Source organism: Poecilia formosa, unplaced genomic scaffold (assembly GCF_000485575.1).
Source record: "Poecilia formosa unplaced genomic scaffold, Poecilia_formosa-5.1.2 Scaffold146, whole genome shotgun sequence".
Classification (NCBI taxonomy): domain Eukaryota; kingdom Metazoa; phylum Chordata; class Actinopteri; order Cyprinodontiformes; family Poeciliidae; genus Poecilia; species Poecilia formosa.
In genome coordinates, this window is record NW_006800085.1 from 1,073,761 (window position 1) to 1,090,966 (window position 17,206).

General features: G+C 39.5%; 1 protein-coding gene and 1 long non-coding RNA gene across 4 annotated transcripts in view; both read right to left on the reverse strand.

Moving 5' to 3' along the window:
- Nucleotides 1–12,467, reverse strand: part of LOC103145728 (chondroitin sulfate proteoglycan 4-like) — a 22,333-nt gene extending 9,866 nt beyond the window's left edge. For both annotated transcript variants that reach the window (XM_016677038.1, XM_007563292.2), the window contains exons 1-16: nt 11,993–12,467; nt 9,699–9,862; nt 8,077–9,186; nt 7,575–7,985; nt 7,369–7,490; nt 7,012–7,120; nt 5,464–6,792; nt 5,006–5,098; nt 4,046–4,543; nt 3,815–3,949; nt 3,093–3,278; nt 2,804–2,986; nt 2,373–2,549; nt 1,272–1,470; nt 1,045–1,176; nt 213–388 (exon numbers count right to left, since the gene is read on the reverse strand). In XM_016677038.1, the coding sequence (XP_016532524.1) occupies nt 213–388; nt 1,045–1,176; nt 1,272–1,470; nt 2,373–2,549; nt 2,804–2,986; nt 3,093–3,278; nt 3,815–3,949; nt 4,046–4,543; nt 5,006–5,098; nt 5,464–6,792; nt 7,012–7,120; nt 7,369–7,490; nt 7,575–7,985; nt 8,077–9,186; nt 9,699–9,862; nt 11,993–12,053 (5,085 nt within the window). In that variant the 5' untranslated portion in view covers nt 12,054–12,467. The remainder of the gene's footprint in view (nt 1–212; nt 389–1,044; nt 1,177–1,271; nt 1,471–2,372; nt 2,550–2,803; nt 2,987–3,092; nt 3,279–3,814; nt 3,950–4,045; nt 4,544–5,005; nt 5,099–5,463; nt 6,793–7,011; nt 7,121–7,368; nt 7,491–7,574; nt 7,986–8,076; nt 9,187–9,698; nt 9,863–11,992) is intronic.
- An 819-nt stretch (nt 12,468–13,286) lies between these two features.
- LOC107837493 (uncharacterized) overlaps nt 13,287–17,206 on the reverse strand; it is a 28,008-nt gene continuing 24,088 nt past the window's right edge. Inside the window, exons 2-5 of one of the 2 annotated variants that reach the window (XR_001663506.1) lie at nt 16,299–16,422; nt 14,254–14,332; nt 14,128–14,169; nt 13,287–14,020 (exon numbers count right to left, since the gene is read on the reverse strand). This is a non-coding gene — a long non-coding RNA (uncharacterized LOC107837493). The remainder of the gene's footprint in view (nt 14,021–14,127; nt 14,170–14,253; nt 14,333–16,298; nt 16,423–17,206) is intronic. The other variant, XR_001663505.1, reaches the window with a different exon arrangement.

The window sequence follows — 17,206 nt, forward strand, 5'->3', positions numbered from 1 at the left end:
AATAATATTTGTCTCATAAAATCATTTTTTGCAATTTGTCAACAATATCAGAAAATATATTATTATTAGTTGTTAATATTCCATTAGTAAATATGAGTAAATGAATAAATTTCCAAATCTTATGTGGTTATGTAACTTTTTTTTTCTGTTCGCAGACTATTTCAATCTTTTGAAGTGCAGAAACAGAAGAAAAAAAAATCAGGCATTCCTACCATGCTCTGTGTAAATGTAGAAATGTTTCTGAAAGAATTATCAGGCATTCGTAGGACCAGACGTCCAAATTTGGGAGGTGCAGTCACAGCAAAAACCACAGACTGGTTCCTTCCAATGTCACTGATGTTGTTGGTAACAACCTGAAGCTCCTGTTCTGAGATTGGTGTCACAGAGCCTTCAAGAGGAACAAAAAAAGAAGACAGAACAATGTTTGACTGGCTACTAAGTATTTTAGTAGCAATGCTGTATATTTTACGTGAGTTCTGGTCTTCAGTTTCTGTAAGTGACAGTTGTGTTCTGAATAAAGAAGCAACAACGGGCTCTTAACACATTCAAGACAGCTTACTTAATTATAGAAAAGCAACCAGGCCCACATCAGTTAAAAAGAAAATAAAGTATATTCTTTCATCTTAATCATTCTGCGTACGTTTTCCAAACACCTAATCATTGAAAAAAAAATCTGCACACCAGAAATGGCAAATAAATATGAAATATGGCAAACATAATGTGTCGCCCCACTCTTGACAATATTCCAATAACTAATTTAGGCACATTACCAAGATAAACAAGAGTGCGAATGAAACCACTTTTGCTTAATTTTAAAAGATGCACTGCTACATTTGCTTAAATATATTCCAAAAGTAGCATTGCCACCTAGAGTCAGTTTTGGATATTACAGTGGAGGGTAGCAGCCTTAGTATGCACACTTTTCCAGTTACCTTAGTGATAATAATTTTTTGTGTTTGTGAGACATTTCAGCCCCGTTATATTCAAATCATACTAGTAGTTAAGAAGAAATGTCATTTGTACGGACTGACGAGTGAGCTATACCTGGGTACACCTCCATAGGGTGGTTCTTCTGTAAGGTAAGAACCAGATCATGGGCTGTTGTGCTGAAGATCTGCCGAGGAGCAAAATTAACTCCATCATTCACCTGAAAGTGGAAGCCCCCTGATAATGCACCTGCAGGGGGGACAAGACAGTTTAAACAAACCAATCTTTACACCTGAACCCCGTTTGGACACTGACACTACAAATAGCTACAAATGTGTGTTTACCACTGTGCACAAACACCAGCATCCTGCTCTGGATGTGATTTTGGGTAAAGTTCAGGATGTGTCTGGAGGGGGCGCTCTTCAGAGCCAAGTGACCGTTGCTCGGTGGGGTGACGACAAACTCCAGGCCCTCGGGTGGAGTATCCACATCATCTGCACTGAGTTCATTTGTACTTATTTCTGTTACAGAACCCACCCAAACCTGCAGCATCACAAAGGCAAAACAGAAAGGACATTTCTTAATAAACTAACACAATAATATCTATTCTATATTCTATGACAAATCCAACTATTTGACGCCTGCATTACCTGTTATTAGAAAAACAAGAACTACTTTTACTCCCACAAGGTATTCATTTACATGGCATGCAACTTCTGGATAAGCAAGAGCAAGCTATTATTGTAGGCCATGAATATGAAAGACAACAGTTGACATAAGTTTGACTCCCTGCATTATTTAGGTTTAGACTTACTTTAAAGCAAGAAAGTACATTTTTCTTAGGGTGCTTTGTTGTGCTGATGACGCTGGGCAACAAAGACAGTAAAACAAGCATCGTGAAAGTCTCAACCGCTTTAAGATCTTTGATGTGGTAGCACTTTTGACTCTTGCAATGTGGCCGCGAGAAATAAAGAAGAAATGCAAACCATTTGTGAGCACTGTGGGATTATGACAGGCTAATTGCTACCCACTGAAAATGAGTTTAGCATCTGGTTCAGTGCATCCCTTTGGCTTGAACATCATTGGTTGAAAACTTAGAGCAAACTTGAACTGAGTAATTTTACGCTGAATAGTGATAAGTATAAAAACCGCATCATATGGACTTGTCAAACATGGACTGAATTATTCTACACTGATTTTTAATTTTATTTAAACACAGTTTGTGTTTTGTGAACCATTTGTAAAAACCAACATAAGAGAGAGAGAGCTATACTGTTATACCCTTTTAAAATACTTAAAATCAGTCAAGCTTTCTCTGTGTTGAATTCCATCCAAACAACTTTAGGGGGCTTGTCCGGGATGCAGCAGACAATGCAACATTTTAGCTTGTTTTAGCTTCATGAGGCACACATAACTTTTCTTCAACAATTCATAGAATTTCCTACCTTTAGGCCACGGTTGGTGGTCACAGTAGGGGTCTCGTCATTGACAGGTGTGACTGTGATGTAAACGGTGCATGGCAAGCTGTGCTTTTTCATCTCAGTTTGATTGGCTACAATCGTGAAGTTGTCCTTTAGTGTTTCACTGCCATCATGGACATAGGAGATGTACTCAAGCTCCACCTAGACACAGATATTTAAATTCCAACAAGGCTCAGTTCAGATTGTAGAAATGATTTCTTTTCTGTGTTAAATGAAAGAAAGGATTTAAACTGAAATGAAATCTGTGTATTAATTAATCTAGATAAAAGACTTACAGCGACGGTTAGGCTATTTATGTATTATAATAAAAGGGTATGCTGCAGCTATCTCTGAAAACAAGGAATGAAGTCCGTTTTCAGGGATTAATTTATCTTTATGAATGTGTTTAATCGTACCTCTGTGTGAGTGAAAGCATTGATAGGCATCCCTGGGATACGGCTGTGCTCTAAGTGTCCAAACCTTGGTGGAGCAATAACCTGGTAAAGGAAATTCAGCCCTGCAAAGTGATGACTGGCAACCTTGATTATGCTGGATGTGAGTGGCAGGGACGACCCTTCATCCAGGGTCAAGTTCAACACCTGAAGATTCAAGAAGGACAAAAATACTGCAGTTAGATTTGTAAACAGAGCTCCATTAATAGGTTTTAGACATTTGTTCATCCTACTTTTCGGACAAGTTTGCTACCTGCAGTGGAAGCAGGATAGGTATGATGTCAATCATCACCCTGATAGGTCCAACCTTTGTCACCCCATTTGTTGCTTCCAAGACAATAGAGTCATTGATGCTTCCTACAGCCTGCTGCTGATACATGATTGATCTCTGGTTGACATCCTCTTGGGTAAAGGAAATCCCAATCTGTTCCTTGAAACCCTGGACAGAAGCACAGAGCCAAACCATATTAAAACACAGTTTATAGGTAAATAATTGAGATAAACTTGCCTGGGCCAACTTCATAATGAGATGAAAAAAAAAACCCAAATAAACAAAACATTTATTACATTATCAATATTTAAGGAGTAAATGTACTCACTTTTGAATCTTGTTAAACCAAGACTGTTGATGTGTGCGTCAGATAACTGTCAGTAAAGCACCACCATGTGGCCACTTACCAAACAGCAATTGGGTACAACGAAAAAGACAAAACAAGCTAATATGTGTTTTGTTATTATGCAAGATAAAAAAGTTACATTTACACATGGCTGTCAGTCACATCGATGGAAGGTAAAGAAGTCAAATCCAAAATGAGGTTTCACAACTACATAGGTTTTATTTTTCTAATTCTCATAGCTTGTAAGTTTAGACAATCAATATGTCTAATTGTAAATAGTATGTTGTCATGATAGGACACAATTTATTGCTGATTATATGGAACAATTACTGTCCAGCTGGACCAACAGTGAACACACCTTTTCAAGGTCCTGTTTTTCTCCATGAACATTTTCCAGATTGTTGCTGCCTGATACTCTATAAATGATGCCCACTGTAGGAGGTTCTTGGACAGTGAAGACTATATCTGAGGGTAAACTGTCCTCATGGACAACCTGGTGTAAAAACACACGAAAAGGAAATTGTTGTTGACAGAATAATAATAGCATTGACACACATACGTGGTGGGCTGGGAATGATGAATCTCTCACCTCTACATCTTCTCTGCTAATGGAGGTGTTCTGTCCCTCGGCCACCACAACTGGACGGTTGGTTTTGATAGTCGGAGGTCTGTGATGACTCTCTAAGTATATCTTCACCGGCACTCCAATGTCTAGATGCACCTCCCTCTTCCCTCTTTCAGTCCGCCTCTCAGTGCTTCTTTCCCTTGCTCTTGCCGTCACATTGAAAACATCCAACAACTCGTGACCTCCACTGTGGTGATATGCCAGACGCCCTGCCACCAGATCTCTCTGGGTGAAAACTGAAATGGCATCAGTTCCTATGATCGCCTCCTTCTGCCCATCGTTGAAGCAGAGAACGCCATGTTTAGGTGGAACGTAGACCTCGAAAGTCACTTCCTGAGGATCCCGAATGTCGAGGTTGCTGATGACGCTGAGGTTGACAGAAGTCAGGGCTGCAATCCCACCCTGCTGGACCATGAGGCCTGTGTTGTTCTCCACCTGCAGGTATGGATCCTGCGCCATCACCTACACCAAATAAACACATAGGAAATTGTTCAAATATATAAGATAATTACATTATGACTGTTTTAAGGATTAAAATATCAACATAAATCCAACTACATGAATCCCAACCAAAATCAAAAGAGTCAATGTTAACAGGACACTTTTATAGTTCTTCTGGAAAAATGATCAAAACCACTTTTGGAATTTATGAGAACATCTGGCCACTTTAAAAGTCTCAAGACCAATTTGACTTAAACAGATTGTTAAAATCGCTATTCTCTCTTTGGTTCTCTCTTTTACACCAAATCAGCTGTACCTAATTAGGTGGCTGTGCACACAGTTGAAATCTTTGACATATAAGCCAATAATTTGACACTTTACAGGAAAAAAACAAATTAGAGAACATAATGTATTGTTCACTGTTAAGTATACAACTATCTTTACAGTAAAAGAATAAGATGCCAAGCAAAAATATATATTCACCTCCAGCAGAGCTGAAACATAATGTTTTCCATCTGTTACAAAAAGCACAAAGCGGCCAAAACTGACCCCACTGTGGATAAACAACACCTTATTCTGAGGAAAGAAACACAATAATCAGTTAGTTACAAAATGTATGGCATTGAATATGGCTTAGAAAGGATACAATATTTAAACAAATAACTTATTTCATGTCCTAATCAAAGAAGCAGTTAGAAGACGCAGAGCATTTTCCATTTTTTACCATTGAATTCTTATGATTTTAGATTTTTTTAGACTTCTTAAAGCACTACTAGATTTACTATAGATATTATTCAAAAATTTCCAACTTTCTGCTTGAGCAAACAAACCAGGAAGTGCAGACTTTTCCGAAAATGTTTAAGCTTCTCTCAGTATAAAAGCTTTTACATAATGATGCTGTTACACCCCTACGTCAAATCCATTTAGAAATAGATGCTAACCTGCTCAAGGTCCCGTTGTGTGAACTCATACAGCCTGTGACTGGGATCACTGGCCAGCACCAGCTCCCCCATTGGAATCCCCCTCCGAGTGTATACCAGCCAGCTGTCCTCAAAATCCGAGTCATCGTCTCGGTACCGCAAGTCTTTCAGTGTCACCAACCTCTGTCCATCCCGGGCAACGTGAAAGACCTCATCGACAACCCTGACGGGTCTCTGATCATTGACGAGTTGCACAGAGATGTTAAAGGTGTGCTCCTCCGTGTTTCTGTCTTCCTTCTTGTTTGTGTTTTTGTGCGGTTTGTAAACAGCTATTTGAAACGTGAAGTAATCCTGTTTGGTCTCGCTGTCATCATGAACGTACATGATTCGCTCCTCTGTGATGTCCTGATTGCTGAACGTCAGTATGTTGTCATTAATGGAAGTTGAGTTGGAGAGATTGATCTTCCTTAACTGGCCATGCCTGGGGCTCACCGTTACGTTATAATGAACCTCCCGGTTGCTTGCTGTGTGAGTGAACAAAATATCTTTCGTAATTACTTTACTTGCTCCTTCAAGGATTAAAAGGCCTTTATTTATGACGGCTACGGCACTTGACTCGGCTTTAATGTTGATTCTGAAGTCATAAGGTGTTGAAGCAGCATGAGCAGAGAACACCTGAAAACTGAAGACATCTCTTGTGTCATCATGCAGCCTGTTAAAAAGCTCATACTTAACCAAACCCTGTGTGATATTCTCTTGGCTAAAGGTTGAGTTCTTTTGCAGAACCATTTGGTTGAGGAACAATCGCCCTTTCTTTGGAACTGTCAAAACCCTATAGAAGAGGTCACTCTCACTGATTTTAACACCTTTAGAAATCACATGAAGATCTTCAGGTGTGAGAACAGCACTCTCAAGGCCGGTCACTTCCATCTTGCTCCTTGTTACCTTGAACTGAATCCAGCGGATCTCTATGGGGAAAACAACCTCCTCTTTGGCGACTGAATTGATTACTATCTTGCATTTGAATTGGTCTGTAATGTTGTTCTGAGTCTGAATTCCACGATAGGTGCTAATATATCGAATCCTTTCTTTTTCCAGAATTCTCTGTGAGAAAAAGGTAGTGGATTTCCATTCACCACTTGAGTGTAACCTCTGGATCTCACCAAACTGTGGTAAGTCTGTCACATCATACCACACGTCCACTGAACTATCAGCCACATTGACCCGCACCGCAAGGTGTCTGGTGCTGATGATGGCCGATTCTCCCTGATTCACCTCCAGTCCAGTTTTATTCACTAGTTTGTACTCAAGAGTCACTGCCATGATCCGTAAAACTACAGCGTTGCTGACCTGTAAATATGAAAGGAAAAAAAATGTGAAAAATTCATGGAAGAATCACCTCATATTTACAACATCTTTATTCATTTTTGCTAAGATGTTCTCTGCCACAAGAGAAGGATGTACCTCTAAACTGCAGGATGCACTGTAAAAGGATAATTAACCAAAGCACTGACAAATAGTTTTTCTTAGCTAGTTAGAATTTAGCAAAGTAACCATATGTTTACTTACTCTATGCCCATCACTGGCTCTGAGGACCAACCTGGAGGCAGAAACTCCTGTATGCACGAAGCTGATCTTACCCTCCTCCAGATCACTCAGAGAGAACACGTTGATGGGCCTGGAAGAGCATCATTGTCATGTTATTCACTCATTTATCAAATGAGTGCTTGCAGGCTTTATTTTAAAGAGTTCTTGGAAATTACATTTACAACCCATATATAGATGCTAAACCCCTGAGTGTCATAAAGAATTTGGTGTCCTCGTGAACACATTTGATGACATGTAAACATTTTAGGGTGACAGTTAAGGGGTTAAATGGTCTAAAAAGGTTTGTAAGGCATTGTGGGAACATCCCGTGAGACTAACCTGCCAGGGTAATCTAGGTTCTCGAGGTAACCAGCTTCAGAATTGAGGTTCCCCATTGAGTTAAAAACAAGATCCTCAGGACTGTTGTCAGGATCTGAGACTCTCAGCATATCTGTTGTCAGCTGTCATGAAGAACACATTCATTTGATTGTCTTAACTTGGAATAATTCAAGGTGTTATATATCAAGGCATTCTGATGTGCCCACCTGTCGTTTGGACTTCTCCGGCAGAGTGAAAAGGTTTCCTTGTGGTAAGCTGAGAACAGGAGGATCATTAACTGGAGTGATGCTGATATTAAACCGGTGCACATGGTTGTCTTCCAGAAGTACAGGCAGTGGCTTCTTATTGTTAGAGAAGACTGAAAACATGAAGAAGTCATTCTGGTCCTCTGAGCCACTGTGAACATACATAACCCGACCTCGCCACAGGTCCAGCATGCTGAAAGATCGGTCCTTCTCCTTTGCTCCTATCTCTATAATTCTCTCCTGTGTTTCCTCAGGCAACCCATCTGGATCTGGATTGGGGTTCAAATGTAGCTGACCATGAACAGGAGGGTCAACAATGCGACACATCAGCTCTGATGGATGGATCCCCAGTTTGCGAAAATCAATATTCACCTGGCGGAATGTGCAAATGGAAACACATGTAAATTTGTCAAACAGTACAGAAAATATTCGTGAGATACTACCAGGACAGAAAATGTCCTACCCTCACATGTTTGGGTTCAAGTAGTGCCTGGCCTCCTTCAGCTACCTCCAGGGTTCGAAGCACCAATAGGTTTGTTGTCCTCTTGTTGCTGATCATTTGTGTTGTGGTAACATCAAAGTCAGGGAGATCTGTTGGATTGGAAATTATCACTACCTTTGGAGCCTGACCTATATTGCAGCCCACAGTAATGTCTTTGGTGACCATGGCATGAGGTAAGCCAGTTTTTTGAGCGTTCACTCTAATTTTTTGGAGGCAGCCTTTAAATGATCTTCCCCCTCCTTCTTCTCCAAAAGGAACAGAAGCTAATCCAGCACTTCTTGCTTTTCCTACAGCGACATCATCCAGTCCTCCAAGGACAAGAGGTCCTTTGGGCTGGATGGCCTGAAGTTCCTGACTCAGGCTGGCCTTCACTAACTCCTTGCCTACCTTCAGTTGGATGCTATCAGGTTGCAGGAGCAGCTGGATGGGGTACCAGGTGTGCTTGCTGTAGACATGTGTCAGTGAATGCAGCTCAGTTTTACTACCCTTTCCATTTCCTATTGAGGCCACAAGGTGACCGTCTCTGATCTCAATAGAGACAAACCCTCCGTCACTCCCAGAGCTGTACAACACAAGTCCATTTTCATCTGTCCAGGAAGGGTGAAGTTCACACTCAAATGTCCCCTCTTGCAGGACCTCCCATTGTGGGAAAGAGATAAAGGCTTTAGAGCTGGAAAACCTCACAGGATCTTCTTCTGTTGCTAAAAACTGTGGACTACAACCCAGGGATACCTCGTGGATGCTTTTGTACCCAGAATACGGCTGAAGGCTGGACAGTAGGTTGTATTCATTGAAGACAGCCTCATCCAAGCAACCCCTAAATCCAGTTGAGTTGTTCAGAAGGTAAGGATGGTTTAGTCCAGCTGTCCCACCAACAAAGAGCCCATCCTCAATGCTGAGCTCCAAATCTGGTCCTGGCATTCGGAGAGTAGTGTGAGAACTTCGATCTACAATCATGTTGATGTTGTGGTGTGTATGGTTGAGATCCACTGTGTGCCAAGCCAGATCATTAAGATGGATACCCCTTTCTGAACGTAGCAACCGCTCACCTGAGCCCAGGTTCAGACGTACCTGAAGGGAGAGGTAGGAGATGAGAAGCAAAGAGAGAGCGATGAAACATTGCTATCTTACTGTCCTGCTGTAGTTACATGCTCTAAAATCAACCAAGGTTTTTAGACTTGATAAGGGCAGCAACTAAGTACAGTTATGGTTTTCTTCTCCAGCCTCATTCATGAAGGAACATGTTCTGACATAAAACCAGAGCCAGAGGGTTTATTTTTGTCTCAGCTTCAACATTCTAACATTAAATTAGATGTTTTCTTGCTGACTCTTCTTTGTATAGTAAAACCCAGCATATATCTGCTAAAATGTTTTACTGCAATATGCTAAGGTAGTTTCCCTTTCTTTAAAAGTGTGAATCTCTCCAGTTCTCTGTATCCTGGGAGGTCTAGTTGCTCTTCACTTTAGATCAACTTTAGATGATGGTGAACTACAAACTATTGCTTGTCTTTTCACAATATTCTTGGCAACAATTTCCAGCTGTAGCTGGTCGCTTCTTCTATTGTATTTCACCTAGGGCTTACCTGCAGGCGTCCAGAAATCAGCTCAAGAAGTAAAAAGTCTCTCTGTCCTGCTGCCAAAATCAGTAGCCCAGACTGACTTGAGGTATAAAATCGTACATGGATTAACGTCTGAATGGACTTTTCTATTGCTTGCAGGTGAATGTAGCCATTGCCATAAAAGGAAACTGCAACAAGGAAGATGGAAATAGATGAGAAACAGGAGCAATGGAACTCTTTCTGTTCATTTCTTACTCATACAGTTTTGCTTTGTTTAGCCATAAGCTAAAGAAAGAAAAGTGATTTTGATCTTATGGAAATAAAAATAGTTCACTGGAATGTAAATGTTTTGTTAAGTGTTGATTCGGGAGGCCCTAATGGCCTAAAAGTTTAGACTTAACTCTTTCATTGACGCTAGCGGACTTGTTAGTCAATTTGGCATCTATTCTGCACTTTGTAGCTTCGATCTGACTTCAGTTAATGATAGTTAATGCATTTAGAAACAGCTGCTAATGAAATGGTCTGATGCTAATTGAACTTCTCTATTGACCTAGATGACACAAATTGACCCTTTAGCCACCCAGAATGCAACGACAACATTAGATGGATGATTTTGTTTTTTTTTTTTTTGCAATTTACATTTTGTGAAACTTATATAGGAATCTCACAGCTTCAAAATATAAACAAAGATGTTTAATTGATCCCAACCTGCAGTTTAATTGTGGTTTTGACATTATACTCTTCTTTTGCACAGCACATTTGGCTTGCACTCTTTTTAAGAGTCATACCCAGTGAATGTTCACTGGGTCTGACTGACAACATCTTAGTGAAATGAGGTCAATTTGAATCAAAATCAGTCAAACAAATCTGTTGTGGTGCTTATTCAAAGATTATAATCTTTTCCACTCATTGTAAAAACTCTGCTGAACATTTTGTTGTAATTGGCACCTTAAAACATCATCTGGGGTTTGTTTTTCTTTTTGTAACACACGTAGTGATATTTTGATAGGAAATCCATATTTAAAAATTAAAACATCTATTTGATTCAGTTGTGCCATGCTCTATTTTTAGATGGTGAACTGAGCATTGCTCTGTGACATGTTCAAAGATGTTGTTTTATGATGTAATTGAACTTTAAGTTAGTTTGCAAATTCATCTTTTCTGCTGTGTTCCTTGATTTTTGTGCTGCTGCTAATTTATTGATTTTCTTTTAAAAAGTCTCTTAAGATCTTCACAGAAGATGAGGGGGGTTTCGCCTTCCATGAAATGTGTGAATATTAAAAAAAGTAAAGCTATCTTTGCTTTCAATGATTTGACCTATAAAAAATGGCAGTAATGGAGCACTCAAAACGATAATCAATTTGTGAAAACATCCCACAGCGTACATTGAATGGGGGTCAGAGACGTATGCTGGTGTTTATCGGAGACAACAATAACCCTTGAAAGCCCCAAAAATAAACACCAATATAATCTATGAAAGAAAGTTCTTATTTAATTTTTGGTTTTGTATTGGAAAAAGCAGACTATTCTGTACAGGAAATCCCCAGCCATTGAAGGCAATGTTCAGTATGGTTTCCAAAGCACCTTATTTACACAAATAAATCTTGAAAACCGAGAAAAAATCCCCTAATTTGTTCTTGGAAAATAAGTTGGACCTGCAACTACTGAAATTTGTTAGCAAAGCACTTATTATGGGCAATAAGACTGGTCTCAGTGAGAAGCACCCTGTCAGCAGGCTGGCCCAGCATGCAGCTCTGCATAAAGCCTATAAACCCACTGTCAGTATAACCCATAACCAATGTGCAGCCTAATCTGCTTCTATGATACAGCACACTCTGGATTATTAGTAATCTTCCTACAGACGCAGACACCTTGAATGAGGATGTGTGCCTTTCAAGGGCTGTGAGCAACTATTTGAGGCAAAATTCAAGGCCACACGTAATGTTCCTATTTAAAAGCAAATTAAATCAATTTATGCTCTGTGCTGCATCCTTCTGATATACTGTTTTGTGCATGATATGGTCCAAGGGAGCATTTTATAAGTTAAGTCAAACATTTTACTGTCAAACAAGTAAGTCCTCACATCCCGTCAAATATAATCCAGTTTACTGGATTACCAGTTCACAATAACAGACTAGATTAAACGACAAAACACTAACAGATGCAGTGTAAACATTAATTATCTTTGAGAAAATATTTATGGTTTCTTCAATTATATAGTTATGTGATGAATTTAGTAAGTACCAACTTAGTTTTTTCCACATTTCTGCTACCAGTTGCGTGTTTTGTAGGAGTACATTTTTTCTGCAGCACCTTACCTGCATAAACGTGTCCTATGGAAATCAGAAGTATTAGCAGATCAGCCAAAAAACTTCCCATTGTTGGTCAGGTTATTATTATCAATTCAGATGAGAGCAACATCTGGCTGCTTGAATGCACGCTCCATTAACTGCACAGTGCCGGCTCTGCATAGCATTCCTCTCAATGGTAACTTCCACGCAGCTTGTACTTACTTTGCACAGTCTGGATTACAGCATTTCAAAGCATGTACCTGTGTCTGAGCTGTTTGCAGAACAGCCAAAAGAGAAGCTCCACCCTCAGACCCTCCCATCAAATCCAGAAGGCCGCTCAGTCTGGGCGCAGTACCTAACAGGAACACAAGGGGGAGGTGTCGCAGCATAAAGAGAGTGAGAGCTGGAGAGTAGGGCTCGTCTATGGGGGAGGAGGATCAACCAGTGCTCTCTAGAAAGAATGGCAGATTGTGTGGAGCTTCCGGTTTTAGGAAGACTGAAACTCGATATCACACAGATGAGACTCTGTAATTATTCTAACTTTTCTTATGTCTCATGTGGGAAAACAAAAATCGGTGAAAGTTACTGTTACATACAGAAATGCTGGACAACAAAAAAGTATTTAGCAGCAAAAAGACATTTAAATCAACTAAAAGTGCATGATTGGAAAGTACAAGAAGAAGCATTTCCAAGAAAATGTGTGGCATGAATATATTAAATTATTGTTTTTTTGTTTTTTTTTCTTAAACCTGTTTATTTTTCTGAGACCATTCATCCCTATATACTCACTTGTCCTTGCATTTCCATGGGGTTGCTGGGCGAGATGTAGAGATGCAACAAAAATGGACTTTATACATGTCCTGCTGAAATAAAACCATAAGAAATCCTGTTGTAGGTTTGCCACATGCAGCAGTGAAGCTTGAGTCAAACAGGGTCTCTGTTTGTGGCAGCGTCTAGCTGAAGGATGCGTTTCTTCAGCAGATTGGAGTCAAAGATGGAAAGATGGGCAGACAACATCTCCAAACAGACAGCCAGAGCTGCTATGAGGTGAATTGGATCAAACCAAGAAAAACAAAGGTGCTTACATATTGCATGAATGCAGAGAACATGTATAAAGAAAAAACAATTTTTTTTCTAATTTTAATTGCAAGAAATTCAAAAAAGCAAGTGCAATTTTACTTCCAATATGTAATTATGCATTCCTTTGTAATAGTCTGTCACACAAAATCCCAATTAAATACACTGGCAAAATGTTAAAAGGGCAGTATTATGTAAAATCAACTATTTTGAGCTTTACATTATGGTATAATTTCCCCATCAAAAACACACCTGGAGTGCTCCTTTGATTCTTTCATGCATGTTAGAAACCCTTTAATCTCACTTGGCAACCATTCAGCTGTGCAAAATGCTTGGAGGAACCAACAGCCGCCTTCAAGATGCAGCTCCCTCACTCAGCTCCTTCAGACTAGCCAGCAGCAATTAGTAAACACCTTGTGGAAGTGAGCATCTGCTGAGCTCATTATACAGGCTACTCATTAGTGAAAAGCTGGTAAAAATATTGCTAAAGGTTGAATAAAGGACATCCTGAAGGCGGCGTGCCAGAAAGAGCAGAACTTTCTTAAAGAGACCGGACCAGTTTCAAGGTGTTAAATTATAAAGTCAAATTACTTTTAAGTCATTTTGATATATACTGCATTTTTATAACAACTGAAGCTAATTTCTTGATTGAGGTACAAACTGATACTATGTGGCTGCCTGGAAAACATAATACTGCCCCTTTAAAAACTTCAAGCCATATGAAAAGTTTTGCAAGACACCATATTATATTCTCTACAACTATACGTCACTTTTTTTTCTTGTTAACTAAAAGTATAATTCAGGACCGCTCCAGGGTGTTTTATGTTTCTTTTTTAGTCAGTATTAAAGTAAACTGCTGTTGGCAGATGTTTTACTTCTCAACTATAATGAAAGTCTTGGGGGCTTCACGGCACATTATATTGGTTCTTTCCACCTTTCCACCAATGTTTACGTAGTTCAATCTGCTGGATTGTATTGCTAGGAGACAGCCAAAAATAAACAAAACACATCAGACACTTAGTTTCCTTCTTGGTGAGGAAAAACTCACACAAAGCGCTGGGATAATCCAGGATACACTGTCTCACCTCTAATGTAAACTGGGACATGCTCCAGCTCCCCCACTGACCCTGGAAAAAAAAAGGATAAGTGGTTTTACTTATAAGATGTTTAGATGAATGGGAATCTGTGAGTTGGAGCGCTTTCAAACTGACCTGGCTGGCGCTTGGGATAAGTGCAGAATTTTAGGTTTTGTTCCCAGGATGTTGAATAATAGACTGTGGAACCAAGTCTCTGAAAAAGAAAGAGTCACACCCAAAAAATAGGTCACAGTTCAGCTGGTGATGGATCCTCTCAGGGTGAGAGGGTCGGTGTGCTTTAATGAGCCTGAATCCCACGCTGAAAGGATTACAGTGCTGTTCCCTGGCCTGGAAAAATCCTAAGAGCACATAGTTGAAATCCTCTATTTTACAGCTCCTCACACAATCATTGGCACCCAAGGTTGTGTGTGTGTAAAACCATTTAAAATGTCATTGTAGTAGCATAACCTTCCGTTGAATGTTTTTGTTTTTTTCCTGAAAAATCCAACTTTTAATTTGGGGACAAACATCCAATCCAAAGAAATAGCTTTTTTTTTTACAAACTGCTGGCTTGTTATTGACTGTTAAGAAGAAAATAAAAGTTTATATGTACGAATATTATAAGATTATAATAAATGTAATACATACATTTAAAAAAAATCAAAAAACATTCATGTTTACAGATACAAATTAATAAAGACCATGAATTCCACTTTAAAAAGTCGCATTTATTGTGTGTTTAAATCTTAAGATTATATAATTATTAAATTATTTCCCATTTTCTGTGGTTCATCCCACTAGAAAATAATCCTTTAAAGATTCATCAAATGCATCCCAACTTCTGTTTGGTTAACACCCACAACAATTCAACTGCAGACCAATCATGTTATCACTTCATGTCCCACCCATTGGGTAAAGTTGACATGTCAAATAAATCAATAAGCTACAACATAGCACTATAAAATCACAAAAATACCTTGGAAAAAAAAAAAAGGATAACACATTAACAATGTACATTATGAGTACAGTACTTTGTACTCATGTTCTTTTATTGATCAGAGTATCGAGCTTCTAAATTCTAGTTTCCTGTTGTTTAAACATGACAAAAGGTCTATTTTTATCAGTCACTCTTCAAAATGGGAAAGACAAGAGAACATGCAATTTAAATAAACCAGATTTGCATTGACCAACAAAAAAATGCCAGGACTGCATAAAAAAGATAAAAACTAGCGTCAATCTACAGTCAAATCAATAATTTGCAAGGATAAAACAGCTGGGAGAAGTTTATCATGTGACCACACACCATGAGGTGGTTGATAAGGGAAGTGAGTACGTGTCAAAATGTTCACTGTTGGAGAACTGGCGACTATCAACACACCAGGCTAATTTATTGACCCATATTTGTGTGAAGCTGCTCGTGACAAATGCACTGTAAAAAAAAATGCTGATTAAAGGTCACAGTGTTGTTGCTTATTGTTACGGCCCGGCTCAGGCAGGGGAAAGGGAAGTAACATTAAATGAACCTAGATGTTAAGGTTTTGACAGTCAAACAAACACCTAACAAAGTGGCAAGCTGTACACGAACAAAGAAACAGCCACACCTTCTCCCAGGATGTCCTTGGTTCTTAAAGGGAGGCCTCAACAGTGATTGGTGGAGCCAGCAATTGATGACCCAATCACGGTAGGCCTCAGGATGTGGCACAGGACAAGCAGGGCAGCACCCACTTCCAGGTGGAGTCAATCTGATTAGGCACTAAAAACAACAAACAAACACAGAAAAGGCCACTGGCCGTAACACTTATGGAAACCAAACTGCATAATTAAAACATTCCTGCAAGTATCATCAGTTTGTTGAAAATACTTCTAAATCACAGTGGTAAAAAATGTGATTTTACATTGCTTAACATGTGTTGTTTGCTTGGTTTTCACTTTCACATTTCTGGTTTTGATAACTGAGCTCAGTGGGGATTTACATTTCTGTAAACTTTGTCAATAAAACTGCTGGGATTAATTAAAAGCCTGGGACAGAGCACAGTGCTTGGTAAAACCAGCCAAAAAATGCAAAAAGCAGCCAGAAAAGCAGCTAAGCAGAAAGTCCTCAGCAAAAAAAAAAAAAAGTTATAGTTGTTAATAAAAATCTAACCGCAAACAATTAATGTGCTATAGAAAGGCTTGCTGACTCTGTGGGAGCTCCACAGCCTGAGTCTGGTAGGTAGAAGACAGGAACCACCTGGCTAAGGATCAGGCCAACTGAACCAAGCAGGAAGAGATAATGGATTGGGACTGATGTGGCTCCAGCAGCAGCTAAAACAACAAAAACACACCAAACATGTGGATGGAGCTGTCTGAAGAGTCTCCGCTTCTCCCTCCATTTTTTTTTTTTTTGCATGCTCAAGCAAATATGTTAGGAAAACATTGAGTCAAACCGTCGCTTTCCTTTTTGGAAAATGAACGGATGCCAGCCTCCTTTGGCATCCGTTCCCAGCTCTCCATCCTTCCGCTCTCACCTTTTGTGTCCTAAACTTTGGGCATATTTGCTCAAGCCTGACTGTGGAATGGTTTCAGTTTTCAGAGGGAGAACAGAGATTGCGTCTATTGATTTTTAAGCTACTAAACAAACTATTAAAAGAACAGAAATGCTGTGGCATTAAGCACCTGTGCAGATGGACTGGATGAGTCATGCAGGTTAATGGAAGGACGCTCTCAAGCCTGTTGTCTATTTCATCTATGAATACAATAACTGAGTGACACATCCATTTTGTATTTGTGAGCTACGGTTGCATAAGAACACAGAAAGAAAGGTGATGTAGCGAAAGGTCAGAGTGAGAAACAGGAAGATGGAGAGTTATTTTCTGAACGTGATGAGATCTGTGAACATTTGTGTTTCTATGTGGGAATAAACTGGAGCTTGCTCGTTTTCTTTTAATTTGGCTGCTTTTTTTAGCTGCTTCATAATAGCATAGTTTGCTCGGAAGAGCACGTGTGTGCATGTAGCTTTGAATAAATTTGATATTTCTTTGCCAAAATACAATACGTGAATATGAGAGCAGCTGTCACTTTTGCCCTGGGGACACCTCAGAGGCTTTGT